The following is a 25,460-nucleotide window of genomic DNA, read 5'->3' on the forward strand; positions in this document are numbered from 1 at the left end:
GGGCGGGAGAGGGGGGGTTGTAGCAGCATCACCATGGCGACAGTGACGTCATCTCACCCTGGATCTAATTGGAGGAAACCCCGTGGCCCCACGGGCCAACCGAGCTTGTGCCCTGCCTGCGCTCGCCCCCGCGGCAGCGCGCTCTGCTCGGATTGGCTGTTTGGGCGCGGGGGGGCGGAGCCGGACTCGCAGGCCGGGCTGCGATTGGCCGCGTGGGCGCGGGCTGAGCAGCGGGTAGGCTTGCCTGTGCCAACGCCCTTTAGCGCTGGCTCTCGCCGGAGACGGGAGCGGCTCTTTCTCTCCGCCACAGCCCCGAGCGAGGCAGCCGATCGGGTGGCGCCCGCGGCCCGGCCTAGCGCAGCGGACTCAGGTGAGCGCGGTGCCGCGTCCCGGCGGCGGGCGCCGCTCCGCTCGGCCGCTGCCAGCTGCTGCCGCCGCGTCCTCCATTTTGTGATCGCGGCGTGGAGCGCTCGGCAGCCCCGGGGAGCGGGAGGCGCAGCCATCCAGCGCCGCCATTTCGCAGCCGGCGGGGCCGCCGGCTTCCTCTTTCCGCCCTGCCGCCGCGGGGGCAGCGCCGGCCGCCATCCGGCCCCGCGCCCCCCGCCGTCCCTGGGGACGCGGCCGCCCCTGGCCCCCGCCCTCGCCGTGGCCGAGACCCCACCCACTGCCGGCCGCCGCACTCCCCCACCGGCAGCGCAGGGCCGCCGCGGCGAGGGTCGGCGTTCCGAGGCCGGAGCTGCGGCCACTCCCGCCGCAGCCGCCGGGGGGAGACGGGCAGGCCCGGGCCCCGCCGCGCCCCGCCGCCAGGAGGCGAAGCGGCCTGTGCCGCCGGGCTGTCCCCGGGCCGCCCCGCCCCGCCCGCCCCGGGCTCCCCCGGCCCCGCTCGGAGCGCGGGCGCCCGCGGGAGGCGGATCCCGGGCGCGCTCGGCCAGCCCGTTGGTTACAGCCCCTTACGTGCCTCCCCTGGTGCGAACTCGGCTCGATCCTTCATCATTTGTTCTCTCCCCGCTTGTCCTGGCTCGGGCATCCACCTTTCTTCAGCTCTCGCCTGCACGGCTTGCGGCACGCGGGGCTCTGGACAAGGGTCCCCAGGCTGGCTGGGGGCGGCGTGTCCTCCTCCAGGCCGCCGGTAGACAGTATGTTAGTATGTTCACATAAGGCAAGGAAGGAAAGCAGTGTGAGGACAGAAAGTCCACGCTGATGGAAAAATAGCTATTTCCAGCGCTCGGTGTGCAGGCTGCTGTCCCTTGGCTGGCGCTGAGCGTGCCTTCCCCAGTTGTGTTTCTAGGCCGTGCTTTCCCATGAGGGGGACCCTTGAGATAAGTGCCACCCCATGACCCTGCATGGAAGGGCAGGTTGCTGCATTCTGTCTTGCCATGGGAAGCACCTGAAGATGGGGAAGGGGAGGTGGGGCTCGCTGCGATCCCTGATTTTTTTGGTGGGTTGTGAGGAGCGGTGTAAGATCATGTTATGTAGCACTTATGCCAGCGTCATGGTTACTGTCTTCTTTCTGGCAGGTCGTGAGGTGCATTCTTGCTTTGATAGTGTGACATCGCCAGCTTCTCCTGCCTTTGCTACTACACTGCTCCTGCCCCACTGCCAGCCACTATGGATAAAACCGAGTTGATCCAGAAAGCCAAGCTGGCTGAGCAAGCTGAGCGCTACGATGATATGGCCACCTGCATGAAGGCAGTAACTGAGCAAGGTGCCGAGCTGTCCAACGAGGAGCGCAACCTGCTCTCAGTGGCCTACAAGAACGTGGTGGGGGGGCGGCGCTCTGCCTGGAGGGTCATCTCTAGCATTGAGCAGAAGACAGACACCAGTGACAAGAAGATGCAGCTTATCAAGGACTATCGGGAGAAGGTGGAGTCTGAGCTCAGGTCCATCTGCACCACTGTGTTGGTGAGTGGGGACTTCCTTTTTTCTTTTGTGTTTTTATTTTATTCTTTTAAGATAATTTGTGCTTCTGTACTGGAGAATAAGACTGGGAACTTGACTGGGGAATATAATGTGAACTATTATGCTTGGGTAGGGGAAGTCAGTGCAGTAACTTCTGCAACTGTTGTGTGGGTTACTGTGAGGATGAAGATCATCAGCACTATGGTGTGGGCCCCATATGTGTAGAGGTATTTGAGATACATGCTCAATTTTGAGGGTATATTTGGAGTACATTTTTGGATTGAGCAATCCATATGCAGTATTCTGTGAGGTAGTTGCAGAGATGCAAGGAATTTAGCCTTATGCTTGTTTTTGCTGTGGTTAGTAAGGTTATTTATAAGATAAGCTGAAAAGAAAATGAGAAAACCCCTTTATTTCTTTAGATCAGAGCTAATCACCTGTTAAGGCTTTTAAAGTAACTGCGTGTGCACTTTGTTTACTTCTCGTGAAGAAAAATACTCTTAAGGGGTCTTTAAGAGACGTTTTGAGGATTATTTTAATATAAAATATGATTTTATAAAGTAAGACACCTATGTGGAAGATGGGAAATTAAGATCTGTAGAAATGGGTTTTGTCAGATCCAAACTGACTTCTCAGGGGAATCTTTAAGGTGAAGTTGCAGTAATTATGGAATAATGTAAAACCAAGGTGTGAAGACAGGCGTGACACCCCAAGCATGCACCCAGGAGTACATTTCTGTGCAAGCAGCAGAATTCCAGATGCTGTCGATAGCGAAACCGCGCTGCACTGTAGTGGGAGCTGAAGAGACGCGTGTCAGCAGTGTGGAGAGGAGGCTGCTGGACCCTGTTCTACGTGACCAGGGAGTTGCGGCTGCAGGAAGCTGCATGTCCGTAATGCAATAGTAATTGTGTGGCGGGTAATCTTCAGCGGTTTATTTGCTCCTCTTTGTTACACCTCTTTTGTATGTGTTCAGTATTGCTAACATGAGAACAGGAAGAAGCAAGTCTACAAAGAAATAAATAATTTTGAGGTAAATGTGTCCTAGATTGTTTTCAGAGACCTGACTTTAAAGCTGACTGGTTTGGAAGTAACTGAATTTGCTTCTTCATTAGGTGTTCTGGCTCACATACAAGGGAGTACCTCTTTGGGTGGTTCTGAAAATACCTATATGTTTCCTTGCATGTTGCCTGCCACCCAGATTTTTTTTTTTCTTCCTCTAAATCAGTCAAAATGAGTTACCTTTGCTTGAAAAATCATTTGGAAATCTATTAGCTTAGTGAATCAGTTGAGTTAATTCCTTTAACTCGTAAGTGTAGTTAAGTTGTAAAACTTTCACCTTTATGAAAATGATGTGACTTGTTTAGGGGGCTGGTTCCTGTTTCCTGTGACAAGAGTTGTGTGATTCGGTGCCAGCACTTGTCCTGTTGTCACTGCTCTCGATCTCCTCTACTCAGCGTCCCACTTCAGGAATAATGTCGTGGGACCTCAACATAAAGCTCACTCTTCAGACTTAATCTCCCTCTGTCCTTCTACCAAATCTAGTTCCTAAGGAGAAGGTATAAAGGGCATAAAATCTCACTTTGGTTCCTTTGCCATTTTGACAGGGAGCTCATGCTCCCACAGAGGGATTGAACATGTCTGGATGATAAAGGTAGCGAGCCATTTCACGCAGTGTCTATACTGAAATTATTCCAGTCTCATCAAATGGTGGACAGCAGGTAGCCTGGTAGCCGTGCTAATGCGAACTGCTGATGTAGGAAGAGCAAGATCTTCCTGTGCTAGACGATTTTGTGCCTGCATTCCAGTCGTTCTCTGTTCTCAGCGGTGGCCTAGAAGGCAACAGGCAGTAGTGAGGACCGAAACCTACAGCTGTGCCTGCTTCTCCTCCTCTGCGCTGCTGGCCAAGGTGTGCCTTCCTTTGGCAGGAGATGCCAGCTATCTGCTGCAGGCCTTCCGATTTTGTTTTTATTTTTTTTTTCACTCTTCCTTCGAGGGCCATGTCCAATTACGTTCTTTTCTGCTTCTCTCCTTTTCCTCCTCCAGCTACCACTCCTATGACCCGTGAGTCAGCAGCTGAGCTGTTGGAACTCACAATGTGCAGGCACTACAAAGGACAGGTTTCCTAAAGCTGAGCCACAAAGTGGTTTTGACTCGTCCTTTGATAATTTTTTCTTTACTAATACTACAGTAACTGCTTGTAGCTTTTTTAGATCTCTTAAGGTGAATCTCAGAGATGCTTTTTGAGTTCTAGGAAGGCAGCTAAACTGAAACAACTGCTGGCAAGTAGTATGGAAAGGTTGCTTGTCATCTGGAGTAATTGGATTTAGCAAGGGTGGATGCGTTGGGTGGAGTGTGACTGCTGTTAGTCATACTACTAACAGTTTTTTTTTTCAAAAGGCTTTTTTTTATTACTGGTTTGGCAGAGCTTTTCAAAGTGAAGTATATCTGCTGTTATAGAAACCTTCATTTGGCAATACTTGTGCTAGCATTACAAACTACTGGTAATTTTTGATTTTGAAAGGCAACAACACTAAATCTGCATTTACTTTTTTTCCTGTAAAGAATGCTTCAAGCCTGTACGGTGTTGTTTTAGGGCATGGTTTGATAAGGAACTTAATTTTGGATGTATGTATTCTAGTGGTTATTATCTTGAGATATCTATATAGGTATATATAGAAAGATACATAAATAAAAATAAAGCTTTTACTAATCATTTAATTAGCATACAGCCACCATCAGTGTTCACAGTAAGATATTCCATCGTGCCAAGGGGTGAAGACATTTCTTTAACTGCCTGTCTTGCACGTAGGGGTTGATGTGATCTGAACCCTTTTTAACTGTTAATTTAAATGACCAGCCTTTTTTCTGGGAGTAGCTCTTTAATGAAGAAATGGTATGACTTTGTCAAACATCTTGTGTGAATCTTTTATTTGAAAAGTACACTAGGAGGTTTTATTGAAGTCCCTGTATTGATTGACTAATTCTTTGACAACGTAGAAAATTAATGTTGAATCACCCCTTATGAATCATAGTTGAAACTGTTCTTGAAACTCTCTTGTCCTTGAATAAAGAAATAGGTTGGCAACTTAACTGTTTTTTCGAGGTGAAGTTGGACTATGTTGTTTCATATACTCTGAGCATGAAGTTCATGTTTCTTTTTATTCTCTGAGTGATTTCAAGACGGGGATAATAGATAACATAGAAGGGGTGGGTGCAGCAGCAACTTTCATGTAATTAGTGAAATAACATGTAAAACTTTGAAGATGGAATGTACAAGACTAATGCTTGGTTGTATATATACCCTCCTGTTCAGTGACATCAAATTTTCTAAAAATGTAACTTTTGAATTGAAACTTCTCTGGGGGAGCAGATCCAGTTGCTGGGTTTTCTGAGAGCCTCTGTCCCTCTGCATGTTCCATTCAATCTCCTTCATTCTTTGGAGCGAAATAGTGTTAAGGAGGGACACCAGCCCTTGGCCTGGGAGCAGTTCACTCTCCACCTGCAACTTGAGGATTTTTCCGTGTATTATTTGTGGAGTTTCTAGGTTCTGATGTTGTTGAAGCTCTTCACAGACCAGTAGAGATGAGATTTGGTAACTACTTGCCCACAGTTTAAAACTTTATGAAGGTGCAATGGCTAAAATCATTGGGCTTGGAAACAATTGTATCTTGGTGGTTGCTTACTCCTCATGTCTCTAGCTGCAACTTAGAAGTTTATTTTAATATGTTTTTAAGCTTTTGCTTAGAAAACTTACATATAGGAGGCTTTTCAGTTGTTTCCAAACATCTATTTTTAGTGTCCTCTGTGAACAGCTTTAGAGTGCACTGTGTCTAGTTTTCTAGAGATGAGCAAGGGCATCATGAACTTTAAAAATGGACCAACAGTAACATGACTTGTGCTGTGGATTCTTTTCTGTGCCCTGCAGCAGTGCCTGCAATGAAACAGTCGTGAGCTGTAAGGTGTATCTTATTTCAGTTTTTACTGTCTCAAGGTTGAGAGGATGCTTGTAAACATTTGATCTTCTGTGAGATTGCAGTGTTAATTGTAGAAAGCATGTATTAGTGTGCTGCTCTTGCCAGCTCCCCTTTCCTTCCTTCCTTCCTCCCCCCTCAAGGTTGCAGTGTTACTTCTGCTTTGCATAATTAAGAAACAATAAATGCTAATAAAAACAAGAGCAAAAATATATGTCTGTTGCTGATTTTTATCGATTTTGTAGATGTTGTTCTAAGGTTAATCACTCAAACAAAAAAAAATCTCCATACTAGAAAGTAAGGTTCAAAGCAGCTCTTTTCAACACCACAGGTTCATAGCTTCATTGAAAGTGAAGTTGGTATTTTCTTGCAGCAGCAGATAGATTCCTCATGTCAGTTAAAGTATCTCATGTCAGATGATGAATAAGCTTTGACCATAGCCCTGTTTTTCCCCTACTTTTACCTTTGACCTACCGAAGATGGAAATCTTTATTTTTATTTACATGCAGAAATTTGGCAGATTCAGTAAGCATCCTCTTGATGCTGCTATATGAGCAATTTACTAGAGTTTCATGTCTTGTGAATCCTTTTTCTCTGCTTTCCTATTTTCAGTGGACAGCATTTCAATTATCACTTTCTTTACCTTTCGTAAATCGAAAGCAAATGCTATTGACTCATCCTTTTAAAGTAAGACTAAAAGGACTAGCTGCTTCATGACTCAAAGCCAGACCTTGGGTTGGGAATATTGCCTTTTGGCAAATCCAGAATTGTGGAATGAATATTAAATTAATGTGTTAATTTCTAATAAGTCATCTATTTGATGAAATGTAATATGTGGGGAGAGAGTTGATTCTCTTTGGTGTTCTTAGCACAACTTCGAGCAAATGTTCAACACTGTAATGATAAGAATTATGGAACTTAATGCATTAATCTTTTCTAGTTTAATATGCGTGAAACTTAAATTTAAATTCACGATCTGAACTTAACTTATTCATAGTTCTAACTTCTCTTACATCAGTTTTTGCCCTTGGTTGTAATCTGCTGCTGCAGTACTACACTTTTGTGCAAGGAAAACTGAATCCTTTTCTAAGAAAGGACTGGTACTTGCAGAAGCAAATCCTAGAATGCACTGAGGTTCTTGAGGTGGCTGAAAACTGTTAAAGCCCAACTAAAAGTAGTTTGAAGAATTCTGGTGGTAGCTAAGGCCTCCATTCCCATGCAGTCATTGCTTGCTGCCCCCTCCATCTGCAACTGGATGCTGAATTTCTGAAATGTGCAAGCAAGCTAGTGAAGCAAACGGCAGCAAGGTATTCTTTCTGTCTGAGGTTCTGAAAACTCGTGCCATTATGTTATTTGTGTGTGTTGTGGTGTCATTTTTCTTTTTCAGAAGCTACTGGGATGAGTTTAGATCACTGATTGGATTTGCATGGGTATCTCCATCTTGAGGTAAAACTGAGAATAGGGTTAACTTAGGTCTGTCTGTTGGAAGTAGAAAAACCTGAATATAAATGTCTTGTTTATTCTTAAAAGTTAAAGAAATGACCACCAGAGAATTGCACTTCTGCAAAGTCATAGCTCCTACCAGCTCTGCAAGGTCTGTCCTGAATGTTAACATCCTGTGAGAAGCAGGATGTGGAGTCACTGCAAGTAGGAAATGATAATACTGATACAGGTGACCAGCTGTTGAGAATGGAGTGGCCAAAGCCTCTGCTGTCTCCAGTGTCAATATCAATTTTTTGATGAGGTTAAGCTATAGATTAACTAGTCTGATTGTAGTCAGGGCTGTTAAAGCTCCATCTATCTGTCAGTCCACCTGTATTCGAGGAAATTTAATAATTTTAAATGTACACGGTTACTGGTTTGGTGGCCTTGAGAAAGTAGGATGTACCCACTAGGTGAAACTTGACAACAAAGACACAAATTCCATTTTTCTGCTAATGTAGTGAAGCTTTTAACAGATTTTGTAAATCACCATCATGCTTACCTGCTAGACAGTTGTCTCGCAGGCATTTCTGCTACCTTAGATACTAATATGATCAGTACCTTTTTGAAGTAAAACGTAGAAGGCTGTGTATCAGAGAGACAGAACTTGATGAAGAAAGAACACAGTTGAGCTCGAAGATTTATTAGTGGTTGATTTCTTTATGATGGCACAGATTGGGGTTGTTCAGCGCCTTATTAAAGCCGTAGTTCGTACCAATTTCTGCATGGATGCAAAAGCATAGTGTTCTGTTTTCAGTGATGGGAGATACCTGATTTGTGGGAAGTGAGGTAAATGGCGGGGGGGGGCTGGTAAAAGTGCATGGATATAATTTCTTTGTGAGCTCGGTAGGTGAAGGTGTGTGCTTGATTAATCAGTGTTTTCTTATTTGTGTAGTTCTTATCTCTTTTTTAGTTTTATACATTTTGCTTTTGAGAATGATGGCCTAGTGCCCCTAGATGTTAGTTACTGTTTAAGTGCTTTTGTACTTGACCATAAACTTGAAGCTAATTGTGTCATGGACTAACTAGGTAAGGTAAGTACAAGAGTTCTTGCACACTACATTAGAGGCACTTAGTCCATATATCTCTGCCGAGTTCATTGGCCTGATGGTTACAGGTTCCTCCTTGTCCTTTCTGCTTCCCAGGTTGTCAGAACCAACATCAGAACATTCCAGTTGAGCATAGAGCTGACTTGTAAGCTTGTAATTTGCTAATTCACTCTGTACATCTGAATAACGGTTAAGGTGTACTGGGCACTTAGACATAGGAGTCATTAAAAATAATTCAAGTGCCGAGTTTCACATCCTGTGAAACCCATCACACATATGTGCACCCGCCAAAACACCAGATGTAAAGACCTATGAATTAGAAAGTCCTGAATTAGCTGTGATTTTGCTTATTACGTTCTTTTACTTTGTTAAAGAAATCAAGGGTTTGATTTGCCAGTTTCTAACATTTATAGAAGTTGATTCTTTGTTCTAGCAACATTTATTCTGTCCTTTAATTTATGTGATCCATCAACTAAAGTAGATGGATATAGGAGTCACATTAGGCTCTGGAAACTAAAAGCTTACCATTTGCCCTGATAATAAATCTTCTGAATACACTACATACATTCTTATCAGACTGCCAGCCTCATATTTCCTGGATAAAACTTCTGTGGGAAGTTCTGTTCTGCAGTTGAATACATTTTGCAAGATTCTTGTAAGCAGAATATTTTTTAAATGAAAGTAGGTAGCAGGGCCTTAGCAAGAAAGTCAAGTTTCACTTGCTATGAGAAATTGTTATAACAAGGTTATCCAAAACGTTGACTTGTAGTTTTTGTGACTTTATTGTTGTAGGTTGTCTCATTTGCAGACTAACAAATTATTGGCACATTCTTGATACAGTGAATGAAATAATTGCTGGGTTTCCTTCAAGGTGAAGTTAAACAGTGCAAAGGGCTCTTCCCGCTGCACTAAGCGATGGGAAGAAAGTGCATCTGTTTAATTACCTTTCTGGATTTGGGGGTTCACAAACCTCTGATCTAGGTCTCCTAGAACTGGGGCAAGTGAAACTTCTAGGCCCTCCCGAGTTGAAAGGCTGGCTTTAAAATAATTTATTTGAATGAGGGCAGAGTACCTTAAACTCACATAACTCCTTCATGCTGTTGTTCATTTTGAGTATTGTTAGTCTAGATATATCTCAGTCAATCATTTAATCATACCTTCAGGGCTTTGGTAGCTGCAGAGCATAGAAATATTTTAAAATGCAAATTTAGACTTCTATTCTATTCTATTGTATTATAGATTCTGTTGTATTATAGAAGATCACAAATGGAGGATGCTAGAAGAAACTGTAGGCAGTCAGGATTCTGAAGAGTTTGATGTCAATAATGCATGTTTACTAAGAGGAAAATAACATTTTTAGGTATTAGAAATACAGAAAATGCAACTATGGAGGAATGTTAGGTAGAATCAATTTGAGATAAATCTGTTTGATACCAAGAAAATTTTCTTGAAAGCCTTTGGCTGTGTTGTATGGCCATTACTTCAGCAAAAAATCGTAGTTATTAAAAAGGGTAATTACTTTTGTTTGAAGACTCATTTCTACATTTGGCACAGGGAAACTTGAAAACTTCAGGCTTTTCTGTAAAAGCTTGAATAATTCTTTGACTTGCACTGGTTGGTTGATTTTTATTTATTTAAATTCTTTTGTCTGAAAATCTATATAAATGAGAACTTGCATTTCCACACACTTCTAGTTCCTGCCTTATATAGTGCTTTGGGGACCACAGAACTTTCTAACTTCTGTTTTAGGAGAAATGTAACTGGTGAATGTAAATTCTAGATGAAATTAATCTCAGCCCCAGGTGGGAATAGTGTGGGCAGATGTGCTGCAGCTGAGGCTTCCAATGCGTCTGTTAAGTGCGATTCCAGATACTTCATTCAGGGCCAATCCTAAATATTGACTGCCAGTTTTTAAAACTATGTAGACCAAGACTCAGATCCAAATGGAAAAGACAAATTAGGTCACCCTCTCCGTTTCCATGCCAGGTACATTTGCCTCTGCTTTTGACAGTGTTTCATCAGGTTATCTTAAGGCCATGCCATTTCTGGAAAGGCGCACACATATTTTCCTCAATGTATAAACTGAAATACTAATGGTCTTAAGAGGTCTATATGAAGACTAATGTTCTTCCAAAAAGAGTTGATTAATCGAGCTTGAATCCAGAAGGATGAAGAACTTACTTCTGCTGAATTACACTTTTGAAAGTAAAGTGATCTTACTGTTGCAGCAGGGGACTCTCCCTTTCCTGTCAAGAAAACAACCACTGAATGTTAAAACACACCTAAGTTGCAGTGAGTCATTCTGTGGACTTTGGAATGACTGATTATACTTGAAATAGTCGAGAAGTCTTAATGCCAATTTACTAGACTATTAAAGCAGGCAGTCATTTGAGAGTAGAAGCCTTATTGAAAGATCTGAGCCTACACCGATCATCTGTGCTGTCAAACGCTTTGGAACATCTAATGTGTTTAAATTATCATTTAACAGTTAGTATTAAGGGAATGTGTTGTTCTGAGCTGCCTCACCAACTTCTTAGCTTTACTTTTTGACTACAGTTAGGGTGGAAACCATTTCCCTGTATGCTGCTTGTAGGTGATTTTTTTCGTATAGGAGCTGGATGGACCTTAAGAAATACTTGAGACTGAAGAACTTTTCCAAGTATTCTGCACGCTGCAGCTCTGGCTGAATTTCTGTAGTGTCACACACTGCAGAGTGTTGGGTGCAAGCTGCTCAGCTTCTAGATGAGACTGTGACGTTGAATCCATGTTCAGGGTGGTGAGTTAACTTGCTAAAAGAAGTGGTGTGGACTTGCACTCTGTGCGTGTGCATTATTTTTAAGGAACCTTGTCTCAAAATAGGTTTGTTTCGAACCAGGGTCTTCACTTGCATGTGATCATTTCGTTCTGTGGGGTTTGGCCAAAAAGTATGTGCTTACGAGCAAGTACAACGTTAAGTAGTCAGAGTTCCTTGCTGTCACCCATGTAACACCTGTTCCGGTGGCTAGCTTCAATACACCCTAAAAAACAAAACAAAACAAGAAAGCACTTAAAAGCTCAAAATAGGGAACATTCAGTGTCACCTCAGGAAAGGAAGGAACACCTAGGAAATGGCAAAAAAAACTTAATCTGGTCTCTGAAACATCTGTGACAATCTGTGGAATGGTAGCACCTCCTCTGCTGGCAGATCTGACCATCACTTGGACAGCAGAGAGGTTCCGAATAGTTGATTTATCATTGAATTTTTTCCATCATGGGGTGAGGAAGAATATAAAATATTTTTATATTAAATGCACTGATATTGATTAGCTTGATCTTGTATGGAAAAGGAATAATACTATTGCATATTCTTTTTTCTAGATCTTTTTGTGTCATATGAGTTAAAGTCCAGCAAAGGACTTTCCCTTAAATTACTAAAAACTGCAAATACAAATTATTTCCCACAAACTGTTATGATGTTTGCTTTTAAAGAATAGCATTTAAAATTGTATGCCTACAAGATGAAAGGTGGTGTTGGAATAAAGTGTTTTAAACAACTTGAAGTAAGATGTATGGGCCTTCTAGGCTCAAGAATATTGCTGAAACAGTCAGACTTGAAAATTCAACTTTATATTGACTTTATTCACAAAACTCTGTGCCAGCAATTTTGAACATCAGCACACGCCTTGCTGAAGATCATGCAGCAACTTAACCAGTTTGTATTTTTGGGGCAATCTTCCGGAGAGCATTGCTGCTTATGGTGGTTGCTTTTGTATTTACTGTTTTTCCTTCTGGTGGAGTAACAGTAATGATACACCATACGAAGTTGGTAAGAAATGCAAATGGCAATGTAGATCGGTCTTTTGATATCATATCATTAAATAACTTGGTGCTGGTGATGTGACCCAAACATGTCATAAGTGTCCACATCTGAGTAATGGTGGCTTTGTAAATATTTTTAGTTACTTCACTTTACCACATTGAGAACTTTTGTACCTAGGCATGTGATATATCTGTAGCTTCCTTTGAAAATTGACCTTAGACTACTTGTGATCAGTAGATAATCTTGGGAGCTGACCTGGTTCATGTTCATCCTCTGGTATTGAACGGATAAATGTGAAGAATATATCTATTACCTAATGGTGTTGGAATTTATGCCGAGAATTATGTATTTGCTTTTCTTACTGAAGTCCAATTCTAAATGGCAGAAGTGCTGAAGGCAGCTCAAAGGTCAATTTGATATTCGATTTTTTTTCCTTTTAATTCATCTTTGCTGTCAGTTTTTTTATAGCTGAATAAGTGGGAAGAGAGAACAGCACAGATCAGATAGTGGTGCTATTTTTCTGCCACTTGAACCTACCACGTAGTTAAATAGTACAGAAAGTATTTAGTGTATGTTGTGGTTGAACTTGATGTCTCTGTCAGGCTTGCCTTTTAAAATAGGCTTAGATGGGGAGAGGTTGGTGGGACTTCTTGCTTTGTTGTCAGCTTTTAAAAGAAGGGCTTGTCCTGAAAACAGGTAACAAACAGCACATGTGGAGTGGGACCACCAGTATGTGAATTGGAGGGGATGGATATAAGCACGGTGTATGTAAGGAGAAGCTGGCTGGATGCACACTCAACAAATAATTATGAAGGAGCTGTGTCTTCAGGGAGCTGCTTTGTCTGCATCAGGCACATCAAGTGAAGATACGTCTGGTATATTGCTTTAGGACTTGCTTTTCATAAAGCTGAAATAATGGGGAAGTGTTGAAAGCAGACAATGCTCAGGTTAATTGCAGTGGTCTGATGCTACAGCCATGTGTCCAGCCCTTGTTCCTGCTTAAGCAGAGGGGAAAAGAGACTAAGGATAGACAGGTACTCAGTTGGGAAAGAACAAACGTGGAACTGGAAAGGGATCCAAAACCACAATTGAAATGTAACTTTCTCTTGGCATGTAAATGAGTAAGTCTGCCAATGGAGAGGAAAAATTAAAGAAAATAGAATTTCAGCTTTAAAGGGTGAGAAAGTAGGCTGATGCCAGGTCCATAGGCTGCTCCCCACTGCTCCTTCAGGCAGATGCAGATCTCGTCCAGGGACTGGTAGCCCATTGTTGCTGGCATCTCTTTAATAGATAAATAAATAAGTCTGTCTTCTGTAGGAGGGGAAAGAATATTGTATATGAGAATATGATGCTATTAGGATGGCAAGAGTGCTAGCACACGGTGAAGGTAGAAATAAATTGAGATGGATGAGCAACACTGATGAGAAGTGGGTGGGGAAACCTGTCACGCTACAGGAGGACCTGTGTACCACTTGAGAAAAGTGTATTGGTGCGGGGGCGGCAGCAGATACCAACCACAGAGTGTCACAGTGCAAACTGCTCTAATGGAGCTGCACCAGGACACGAAGGGACCAGCTTGAGGACAAAGCTTTGGTTCCTCTGTCTTCCTACTACTCGTGGTTTTGGGGGTCGCCAGGGCAGGCCAGCAGCTTGAACATCTTGTGTCTTTTCATGGCAGCATCTGAGGTGTGTTTGGCATTGTAGAGCATGTAGTTGCTGGTTGTTCAGGTCTTGGTTTAGAAGGTGATAACAACTGTTGCAATTCTTTATGATGATGGGAACTGTAGTTTGATACATAATTTTCTCTGACCAAAAAAGAAGTGGTGGGCATGTCTGGTGCGTGTGAACATGGATGGCAGTCTGCTGTGTTAGCTGACTTCATCACAGAATCCCACTTGTGGCAGTGCCTGTCACTCTTTAGGTGAGATTTATCATAATAAATTTGGAGGTTAGCTGAGGTCTGCTTCATTGCTCAGGCTGCCTCTGTTCATTTTGCTTCCTGTCAGCTGATGTTTCAGATGAGGATTCCTGGCTGCCTGCTGTCAGATGGAAAGGTGGAAAAGCCCAAGTGGGAAAAGACAGAGAACAGATGTAGGAAATCTTGAGTTATCCTGGCTATTACTGACTCACAACACAGTGAAGTAAATCATTGAGCTTACTGTGCTGCCTGCTCTCACTGCCCCGCCAAAATTTTGTCTGTTAGAGGGAGGGCAAGATGCCTTCCAAGAAACGATGATGATGTCCTGAGATAAATGGCTCAGTACATGTACCAAATACATTATTGATTTGAAAGATAACACCTGGCTAGATAAATGATTAGCTTTACTCAAACCCTGTTTATATTCCGTTCTATCCTACCTGATCCTAAATGAGGTCTTGTTCCACTTAAGGCTACTAAAAACCCAAACGGGTACATAAAGTCCAGAACGAGGATGTTCCACCCTGGCTGGCAGAGGCGCAGGTCTCTGCTGTACCATGTGCTGTGGTACGATTGGGGCCCTGGAGAGGAACGGGGAGTGGGAGCTGCTGACAGGGTAGCTCAGCTCCTCCGGCTGAGGGGCACCTGGGAAATAACACAGTGTATGTAACCCACTCCCGGCTGTCTGAAAAACTATAGTTCACTCCCAGCAACCACTTTTTTTCTCTAAGTTTCTCAGAAATGTGCACTAAACCACTAGTTTTCAAACCTGTGTATTGGAGGCAGCACCTTCAGGATGAAGATAGAGTTTTGTCAAATATTTGGTTTTAAATCCTATACAATGTGTTTTTCTTTGTCTGGTCAGTGATTTTTAGACTAGCATGGTTTTTCACATCTAATTTGAGGACATGGATAAATCAGATCTCTGCTGTTTAATGCAATCCCAGCCTTAGGATTGCTTTAGAGGCTGGTAGGTACTCTTTGATTGTGACTGATTTAAGGAACCTTTCTAAACTTGGGTGTATTACATGTCAACTTTCATTATTCTGGGCGGTTTCTTGTGAAATGTAACTTTGGTGTTAAATTTAAGATCACTGGATTATCATCTCTGAGACTTGAAACTGGTTTGTGTAGCATTGTGCTGTTATGGCGGGTGTTGACATCTGTCATGAGAGAAAAGCATCAGGAAAACACTGAGCCAAAATGTGAAGTTTTACTCATTGCAGAAACCTGTAGGGTGGGAATAACTCTTTGTAACATGGGAATCACTCATGCAACATAAGTTATTAATATGGGATTGTATTATCACTCTGCCTACTATGTCTTAACTCTTGTTTTAAAATATACCTAAGGTGTTGCTGCTTTTTCCATAACACCAGTGAGGTGTACCATTCAAATACTTGCTCAAGCCCTGGCATACTTCACTGTTACACCATTAGACAAATCCCCTACTTATCCCTGTGCCATAGTAACCAGTGTCTAGTCTTTGGCAGTGGTTTTCTAGCCTTACAGAAAGTCCTAAAAATGTCTGTTTCTGATTTGGTAAGTGGAAGGGTATGTCAGGCTCGGTATCATCTTACCCTCCCACTGCTTTCTCTGGGGTGGTAATAAGAACTCTTGTAAGTCTTTACTGGTTCTTAATGCCTTGGTGGGGGGATCTCTGAAGGGAACGTGTTTGTGGATCTGTGTATAATATTGCATCCGTGCTAAGCACACTGTGTGGAGGCAAAAATGCTTTTTTCACCCAATTGGAAGTACCCGACTACAAGTGTCGGTTTAGAATAGCTGCCAACATCTCAAATGGACTTGGAATGAGTAAATGCTTCAAGCTGGATTGCTGTGCTACTGTTGATTATTAAAGGAAGTAATAATGGTATGATGGTATGCATAGGGAGTAGATTTGTGTCTAAAGTTAGCTCATTTTCATTATAGTGCTGTAGTCGCTAATTAAAATGCTAAGGGTTTTTGCCCTGAAAGCTTACAGTTCCTTAAACATCTTATTCATAGCTGCTTCGTGAATTTGGATTACACGTTCTGTAACAGAAATCTTACTTAACTAGCCACAGTTTGCAAGCTTGGTGGAAACTTTCTGCTGCTTTTATGACCTGTTTATTTTCCAGGTAACTGAATGCAGATCTTTATCACTGAAATTCTTAGTGTAAAGTTGCGCTCAGTATCATGGGGTTTCCTTGAGTGTGTTGGAACTTATTCACATCTTTTGTCAACTCCAGAGAACATGGGTGTGCTGTGGTAGTGAACTGGGTGAACTGGCTGGGGCTCAGGGACAAGGAGGTCAGCCAGGAGCTGTTCTCCTCATCAGCTCTCTGAAGTTCCCCCTTTGCTGGGGTAGAATCCTGTGCCTGTTCTCTCCTTCACCTTCACCCCTCTCTCAGAAGTGCTAGGAGGCCTTGCAGCCTTGGAGAGAGACTTATCTCCTCTTGCCGGAGGCTTGTAAACCTTTCCCTATCCCTCTGGTGGTCAGGTAGGAGAGCTGTGAGCAGGGGCAGCTGTGAGCAGCAGCTCAGGGAGCGTGGGAGCTCTGTGCAGCTCTCCAGGAGCAGCGAACACAAAGGAGCGGGGGTTACTGCCCAGCCAAGGGCTGGCGCGGTTTGGCGGGGCTGGCTACCAGCTACATGGGTTGGAGTCCTTGGTGCTCTCCGGTAGGTGAGCTGGAGAGTCCTTATCACAAGTCTAATCAACGCAACCTATACAAAAAAATAGCAGAGTTGGGTTTTTTCCTGTGAAGTGGGAATTAGTTCTTATTTATAAATAGCTTTGATACATTCTGCATGAAATTTCGTTTTTCCGGTAAAAGCTTACTTATTTGCAACAATGTTTTTGAAATGAAAGTGCATATCCTGAAACTAAACTTGGTCCTGAAACTACACACTAGTAAACCTTTTCTTGGTACTTTTTCTGTTGTCTGATCAGATGTGTCTGACTGATGATCTCAATGCACTCTCTAGCTTTATGCCTTTACATAGTTTGTTTAAATAAGCGTGCATCTATCCAAAATGCTCTAGCAAACATTTGAGTCCATCCAAACTTTCTGGAGAGAGGCCATGAGGAAGAAATTTTTTACAATGAGGGTAGTGGAACACTGGCCCAGGTTGCCCAGAGAGGTGGTCGATGTCCCATCCCTGGAGACATTCAAGGCCAGGCTGGATGGGCTCTGAGCAACCTGATCTGGTTGAAGATGTCCCTGCTCATTGCAGGGAAGTTGGACTAGATGAGCTTGAAGGTCCCTTCCAACCCAAACTATTCTGTGATTCTTTGAAAACTACATTGAACTTAAATGCAACAGTGTATGTAATATGTCAATGTCTTTTGTTGTTATTTCAGGAGCTGTTGGACAAATATTTAATAGCTAATGCAACTAATCCAGAGAGCAAGGTATTCTACCTGAAGATGAAGGGAGACTACTTCCGATACCTTGCTGAAGTTGCATGTGGCGATGACAGAAAACGTAAGTACCTTGTGGTCTTCAGCCTTTTAATAGCCAATGAACTTCAGTTTTCAGCCCTGAGCAAGGGAACAAGCATGTGCAAGTGACTTGTTCTGAATTCACCTGAGTTAGCTGAGTGGGAAAAACTACATTTCAATTGGAAATCTCCAGTGTTCATACAAATGGAAAGTAAAATTCTAAATAGACATTAAGCATAGTATGCCATGGAATTTTAGCTGGTGTTCCTGTCATCTGTCTTAAATTTCTGAATAGTCATTCCATAATGCTTATTCAGGATTTCTGGACAACAATTTAGGTGAAGGTCTGCTAACATATTTAATGTATTTATTTGTATTTCTTTACTAAAATAAAGTTGGTGAGGAAAAGTAAACAGATCTCTATAACTTTTTTTACTCCATGATGGAGTCCTGTTGATCTATAAGTTTTAACTATATCAGTGTGAAGCAGACTTCATTGTAGTTACCTAAGTTTATAAAGAAGCAACAGAATTAGTAGGTCAGTACACTATCCAAAGAAGTGTGAGCTGCACTCTTGAAGTGGTTGTGATATTCACTGGAATAATACTGTTCCTGTACTTTTAGTTTGCCCTCTGGATCCAGCACAAAAGGCCTGGAAAACTTTACAGCTGACATCCTTTACTGGACGTCCTGAGAATGTAGAACATTCCTGGAAGTTAGAACATGTGCGTAGATGGTTCTGAGTACCTCAGGAAGCTCATCTAGGGAAGATTTTAAATCTCTATTCAGAGGATGTGTTGAATTAAGTATTAGAACTGTCTTGCAAGGTGCCCGGGTACTGTTGCGATGTTAAAAACTCTTAGTATGGCAAAAACTAGTGATACATTTCTACATAATAAACTAAAATTAGCCCTGGAATGGTGATTGGACACAGAAGGGAGATGGATGGACTGGTGGAGCGGGTGGAGCGCTGCAGGGCCTGTCCCTTTGGGTTGCGCATGGTCAGCGTCTGGCAGTGTTGGCTGGTTTAAACCGATTGAATTGCAAAGTGGGAGGACAGAGCTGATTGTCACTTAAATAAAGGCTTTGTTAGTCTCTGTGTATTGTAAGAGCATTTAAGTTGAAAGATGAAAATATACAAAATGGAGGAAAAGTCTTTGCATTGATGCGTTGCTTTCAGGAATTCTTAACCCTTTGCCTGATTTGAATGACAACGGCAGGTCCAAGTGTAGCAGAGACAACTTGTCTTTAGCTTTCACAAAAGTAATCTGGTTTATATTTTGTCTCAAGCAATAGTTGTAAATACATGGGCTTGTCTGAGCAGAGAAATACCTGCTTGTCTTGGCTAAAAAGATGGAATTTGAAGTGATATGCAGGCTGATACGGGTGCTTACTGGAGAAGGGGGAGTGACAACCTTATTAGCAGATTTCAGTGTTTTGCTGGGAAGTTACAGCTTATGCGTAACACCACACATATATTTTGTGCTTGACTTCTCACAAACTTCTAGGAGTTCTACCTGAAGCTTTTCTGAAGTTCTGCCTCTAAGCATCTGTTCACTTTCTCAGCTTCAAATATATTTTATATACTTATAAGCTAATCTATTTGCTGTGTTTGCTAGGGGTTTTTTGCCTTTTCCCACCTGTTTTCAACAAAAATTAGGCCGTTAGCACTCCTTACAGTGCGAACTGCAAAAAACCCAAGTGTGTGTTGTGACTCTTCTGAATACTTAACAGATTTTACTTACCAAACTCTTTTTTCCAGCACGTTCTAGAGCAATTATGGCATTAGCTCCCTTGGAGAGCTGTATTCTGAGCTCTGACAATGGCCTTTTTCTGCAGTCTCATTCCATTCTGCAGGCATCTTTAGGGCAGCTGTTGGCCCTTTGATTATCTACCACAAGACAATCTGGAATAGACTGTATGTAGCAGTCTTAAAGTACTCACCCTGGCCTGGTAACTGGTTTTCTCTGTGATCTTTCTCCAAATTATTTTGGGCACAACCTTGTTGTTTTTTGGTTTTTTTTGTCTTGACCCTTCTACACCTAATTTTTGGAGGCACTTTCAGTTTGTCAGGAGCATGCAGGACGTGCCTTCCAAACTTCCTCAAGAAGTAGTAGGGCCAATTTTTTTTTGTACTTAAAGCATCAAAGGCCATTGAAGTAATATAGTCATCTTGGATGTTGGAATTTACTAACTTCTGTGTATCTCTCTGAATACCTTTGCTCTATAGCAGCTTAATTTGCTCCCTGTGTTTTGTCACTGTGGCAGCTGTACTTGAGGTGGGTTTAAAGTCATTACCTTGATTAAAGTAAGTGCAGTGATTTGCTAAGAGAGGGCTTAAACAGAGGACTGTTCAGTGTTTTACTGGTGGAGTACTTTAAGTAGTCCTATCTTAACCCAAAACCTTAATGTTTCTCATTCTTTTAACAGAAACAATAGAAAACTCACAGGGAGCTTATCAGGAGGCATTTGATATCAGCAAGAAGGAGATGCAGCCAACACATCCAATTCGCTTGGGTCTAGCTCTTAACTTCTCTGTATTTTATTATGAGATTCTCAACAACCCTGAGCTTGCCTGCACACTGGCAAAGACAGTAAGTTACTTTTTTCTTCTGTATGCCTGCAGGGACAGTAGAAGAGAGTTTATGCTCAAAATAATATGAATTATTATTTCCTAGAGTTTATGCAGGAAATGATCCTATTTAATGGATCTAGTTTCCAAGCTCATATTGTTAGTGGGATTAATGGGGTACAAGCAGTTTGTATTTACAATGTGACTTAAATTTTCAGCATCATGACAAGCTTTTATTATGCCTTTATTATGCTTCTGTTTTGCTTCTGTTTCAAATAGAAGTTAATGACCTGAACTGCTGTAATGTTGCTTTTTTTTTTTTTTAAGCTACCTTTACTAATGGGTTTAGCTTCTGGTTGTTTAATGATCAGTTAACAGAAAGACTAAAGATGGTTTAATTATTCTAGGCGTTTGATGAGGCTATTGCAGAACTTGATACACTGAACGAAGACTCATACAAAGACAGTACTCTCATCATGCAGTTGCTTAGAGACAACCTAACAGTAAGTTGCCTTTTCATGTGCTGTCTGGTTCTGTAACCATGTATTAGCTTAGTTGGACTGAATTTGTCATGGAACAAACCCTTTATTTTGCTCTAGCACAAAACATAGCACTGATTTGGGCTACTTGCCCTGCTATACATTTTCATAACGTAGTTTGAATGTAGCGTAAGTTGATGTCAGCGGCTTCATGCTGTGTCATCTAGCTTGCATAGTTCACATTCTTCATTGTTTGCTGCCCTTTTCGGTGGAGGAGGAGAAGGTGCATTCAGCTATCTTTAACATGCAAGATAAAACAAGGAGTTGAAAAATAGTAGCCAAGGATCTGTCAGGGATGCTTACTCAAACTTTTTGGTGACCTCCTTAGAAACAAAACATCCTTCCTGTTGTACATCCAGTGCAGCTTGCTTTATTCATTTTCCTGATTTTCATTTAAAAGAAAAGATCCGAAATTTCAATACATTAAGAATAAAGTTCGTTCATGTTTGAGCGTGTATTACAATGATTAACCGTTTAAACAATTGCTTAATGGAAGCACTAAGTTCTATTAAAACATGTAACTAATGCATTTTTTTAGGCATTATCCTCTCTGGATGTTCACTGCATTTAAGGTTACAGCAACATTTATTATTTTGCAATATTCCTTCAGTAGAACTGTCTTTTATTAGAACTATGAAATTGTTAGCTTCAATAACGAAAGTGGTAATTTCCACTTCCAGGATTCAGACTGCAGCTTTTGAAATTGATGGTGCCTATGACGCTACCGTTCAGACTTGTCGAATGATCTAGGATGGGTGACGTAGCTCGCTGTTGAGCACACAAGTCTGGGCCTGGTCAGAACGCTGTCTGCTCGGCCTCTAATGCCCGAGGTGCATGGCTGGCTGTGCCCTGCGCATGGGGAGCTGTTTCCAGTTGCCTCTCTCTGACCAAGTACTGGAAGCCAGGGTTGCACAGCTCCAGTGCACTGGTACTTTGTAGACATCCTTGAGTCTAACTCGTTATCATTTCTATACAGTCCGTAGTTGTCCCTTTTTGGAAGTAAAGCTGAACTTCTGAAAGCTGACACTGTTTTTCTTTTATTTCTAGTTATGGACATCAGACAGTGCAGGAGAAGAATGTGATGCTGCAGAAGGTGCAGAAAACTAAACTGCACGTGGGGCGTCCTTCTCCCTTTCCTTCTCAAGAAACCTTTTTACACGTCTCCATTCCTTATAGCTCCACTTGGATTTCCTATAGCAAAGAAAACCCATCCATGTGTATGGAAATCAATTTATAGTCTTTTCACACTGCAGCTTTGGGAAAACTCCATTCCTTGATTTGTGTTTGTCCTGGCCTTCCTGGTGTGCGGTTACTGCTGTAGAAAAGTATTAATAGCTTCATTTCATATAAACATAAGTAACTTCCAAACACTTATGTAGCAGACTAAAGTGTACCTGGTATTTAAAAACAAATCTGAACCAGTTCCTGCCAGTTGAATGTGTTTTGTATTACAGTAAGATATGAAAATGTAGTTAATTGCAACTAAAGAGTGTTCCACCTAGCTTTTAATTCTCCACATTCCCTTCTTATTCTGCAGGGTTTCCTTTCCATAATTGACTTTCACACGCTACTGTGTATTCTTTTCAGTAGGAACATGGAAGTATTGGGCCAGATCAAGCTGAGCATTTCTAGTTTGGAAAATGACAAATTGAGTTGCTTCCTGTATCATGTAATACAGAAGCTTGTGTGTTCAAAAACAGGAGCTTCTCTTAATCTTCAGTTGCTGCTGTTTAAGTTGATATCCCTTCCCAATAAAAGTTCACTTACACTCCTGCCTTCGTAGTTCTGGTATTCACTTTACTATGTATTAGAAGCAGCATGTTACTGCCGGAGTACAGGCAGTGCTTTTTGGCGGACTAAAGTGCATGTCATTTCTTAATACACTGGAATGGGAAAACCAATTGAAGTTCACATGTCCAAGTATAAAATTTAGTACTTTTCCATGCAGGTTTGTGCACATGTGAGAAGGTGTCAAGTTTGTCCAGTGATTGTTATTTAGAGAGTTTGGACCACTATTGTGTGTTGCTAATCATTGATTGTAGTCCCAAAAAAGCCTTGTGAAAATGTTATGCCCTCTGTAACAGCAAAGTAACATTAAATAAAATTACATTTTATAAACCACTTACTGTTGACTTGTAACAATTCCATGTAATCACTTAAGGGCTAAACTTAAATGTAAGTAACTTGTGCTCAAAGTGTCTTTCTCAAATCTAGTGCATACTTTTAAAAGTCTGCTCTTAAATGAACTTACTTCCTATTTGAACACTGCATTTTATGAAAATATCCTGGATAATTTTTCAGTTAACCTGACATGTGGACTTCTCAATGACTAAATCTACTTGAGCTAATGGCTTCACCTGAATAATGACCTAAGAAAAAATAGCCAATTTCTTGATATTCTTCCATGGCTAGCAAATCAAATCTTATCTAAATGATACTTTTTTCTTTGGTAATCTCACTAAGTTCTCCAGTCTCTCCTCATGTTGCATTTTTTCACTGATGGTCATCATTATTATTACAGTATTCCAGCTACATGTTTAGAAATGCAGAGGAATTTGTCCTGCTCTAGAACATTAGTTTGTGTGCTGCCACATCATAACCTGCTTTCTGTTGTTCTTAGACTGCTTTTAATATTACTGTTGTCCCCAATTTTTGGAGCTTTTAGTAGTAATACATTGCTCTGCTTTTTTTTGTTTCTGTTCCCCTTTCTCCCCCTTAGAGCATCTAAGAGTTATTTCTTAAACCTCTACCTCTTAGTTTCCCATGTTGGTGGGTTTTTGAAACTATTTAACTCCTATTAGTGTCCTGCCTAGACAGGATATGACATGATGAAAAAGGACGTATTACTAGTCCTTGCAGGCTTCCGATGGTACATCTTCCACCTTCCATGTTTTTGTTCATTCTTTGAATGTGCACAATGAGTGTTCCTACAATAAAACTGTTCAGTTTATGTGCTTCAATTGACATGCATTGCTTTAAAAAAAAATGTATCAATTCAGTTTTCTTCATGCAGTCACTTTGAATTGCTGTCAAAGTATTGTGTGGCAGGATTCTACATAAACTCATATGCTTCTTAATTGGTGTATTGGTTTCATAATTTCTTCCCCTCCCCAATACAGTTCTTATTGATTCTTTATTTGTTTCATAAAGGTTTTTAACCCCTAGGTGGTCTCATTCTGTAGTACAGATGTGTCGGTACTGGCGTGTTAGCAGTCAGCTTTGTCAGCTCGTTTAAGAGTTTGCTTTCTTTGCACTCTTCTGGAGAGCGGCCTTAGCTTGCACTACGTTGTCAGCTAATGCTGTTCTTCCTTCATTCCGTTTGCAGCTTGTCAGGAGAGTTGTCGGTTTTCCTCAGAGGAACAGTAACTGGGCCCTGTATCTAGATTATAGCTTAATTTATTAAGTGTTCTTTCTAATGTCTACCAAGCTGGGCAAATTGTAGCTTGTATTGTTTATTCCATCTACATTTTGCACAAAAAATGAGTATTGGAAGCTGCAACATCAGCTCTTGAACTTCAATAACAATGAATGCAGCATCATCTTTCCTCACTGTTACTTCCACAATTTGGCCAAATATGTATTGTTTTGGAAGGGGAAGGGAATTAAAGGTGTAGGGAAATAGGATGATGGTACAAAAAAGGAATAGACCATAACTCCCTAAATGAGTTTGCCTAGTCCCCCGGTCCCATTTAAATCCCATTATTAGTACAATACCCAGGCTAATTGGGTGCATGCATGCGGTATGGTGGTTTCCAGCTCCCGGTGATCATTTGCACTTCTGTGCTGCCCCACCTCACCCAAGGACCTGCCCCACAGCTTGGGAAACACGGGACAGGCTGACACCTCCCGTTCCGGACTGTGCTTGCCCTTTGTAAGCCAGACATAAAATTGACAGCACAATCTAAGACACCTCAGTACAACAGTAGTGTCTGCTTTAAGGGTGGGGTTTTCATCTGCTCAGTGTGGCTGTATGCGGTAAATCCTGTGGGATTTTATTATCTTCATCTCTGCGACAAATTTCACAGTAGTGCATTAATCATTTCAACTTACTATTTTCAGAATATTAACAACAAAGTTCTCACTTTTCTGCTAGATAGGTGCTGGTAGTAGAGATGGTACATCACACTAAGCCACTTTCTTTTGAGGTATTTGGGTTATAATTCAGTTCAGCAGCAAAACATGAAGTTTTGTACTTAATTTCTCAGGATCTTTGCTGAAATGAGTAATGTCAGTAAACACAGTTTTCCTCTTCTCCAGGTCCAGCTGCAGTATTCTGGGTTTGTTAGCAGGGTACTTGTTATACCCGGAGACAAATTATTTTGTGATTCTGTAAAACTGATAGAGCACTTGCAGCTTTGCACCTGATTTTTATTTTTTGTGCAGTACAAATCAGTGTAAAGAGACCAGAGTAAGTTTGGGTCAGCAGAAATGTTGATTTTTTTTTCCAGAGTAATAGTAATATCCTAAATATGTCTGAGAAAGGGTCTGATGCCACCTAAAATCACCTCCCATATATGCAGGAAAAGGACAAACTTTGAACCTTGGTCCCGATACTACTGAAAGACTACAACCCCAAGATCCCACTGCTGCAAATGAAATCCCAGACTTTTGTAACAAGAACTGCCTGCCCTCTTTTGTGTGAGCGGGGCTGGATGACGCGACTGCTGAAAGCTCCAGCCATTACAGCTTGGCCTGTTTTCAGATGAATAAAATGCCAGTGTGGGAAGGGTGAAATGTTAGTACCAGCTTTGGATCGCTGCCATGCTATTTCCACTATGCTGCAGAGGCTCCAGCTTGCTAGAGGAATG

General features: G+C 41.8%; 1 protein-coding gene across 1 annotated transcript; it reads left to right on the forward strand.

The window, feature by feature from the left end:
• Window positions 1–173: 173 nt before the first annotated feature.
• Window positions 174–23,729, forward strand: YWHAQ (tyrosine 3-monooxygenase/tryptophan 5-monooxygenase activation protein theta). Its single transcript, XM_065059561.1, has 6 exons — window positions 174–370; window positions 1,518–1,902; window positions 17,461–17,584; window positions 19,972–20,135; window positions 20,521–20,616; window positions 21,700–23,729. The coding sequence occupies exons 2-6, from the start codon at window positions 1,609–1,611 to the stop codon at window positions 21,757–21,759; spliced, it is 738 nt and encodes a 245-aa protein (XP_064915633.1). The 5' UTR covers window positions 174–370; window positions 1,518–1,608; the 3' UTR covers window positions 21,760–23,729.
• The last annotated feature ends 1,731 nt before the right edge of the window (window positions 23,730–25,460 follow it).

Source organism: Columba livia, chromosome 3 (genome assembly GCF_036013475.1).
Source record: "Columba livia isolate bColLiv1 breed racing homer chromosome 3, bColLiv1.pat.W.v2, whole genome shotgun sequence".
Lineage (NCBI taxonomy): Eukaryota > Metazoa > Chordata > Aves > Columbiformes > Columbidae > Columba > Columba livia.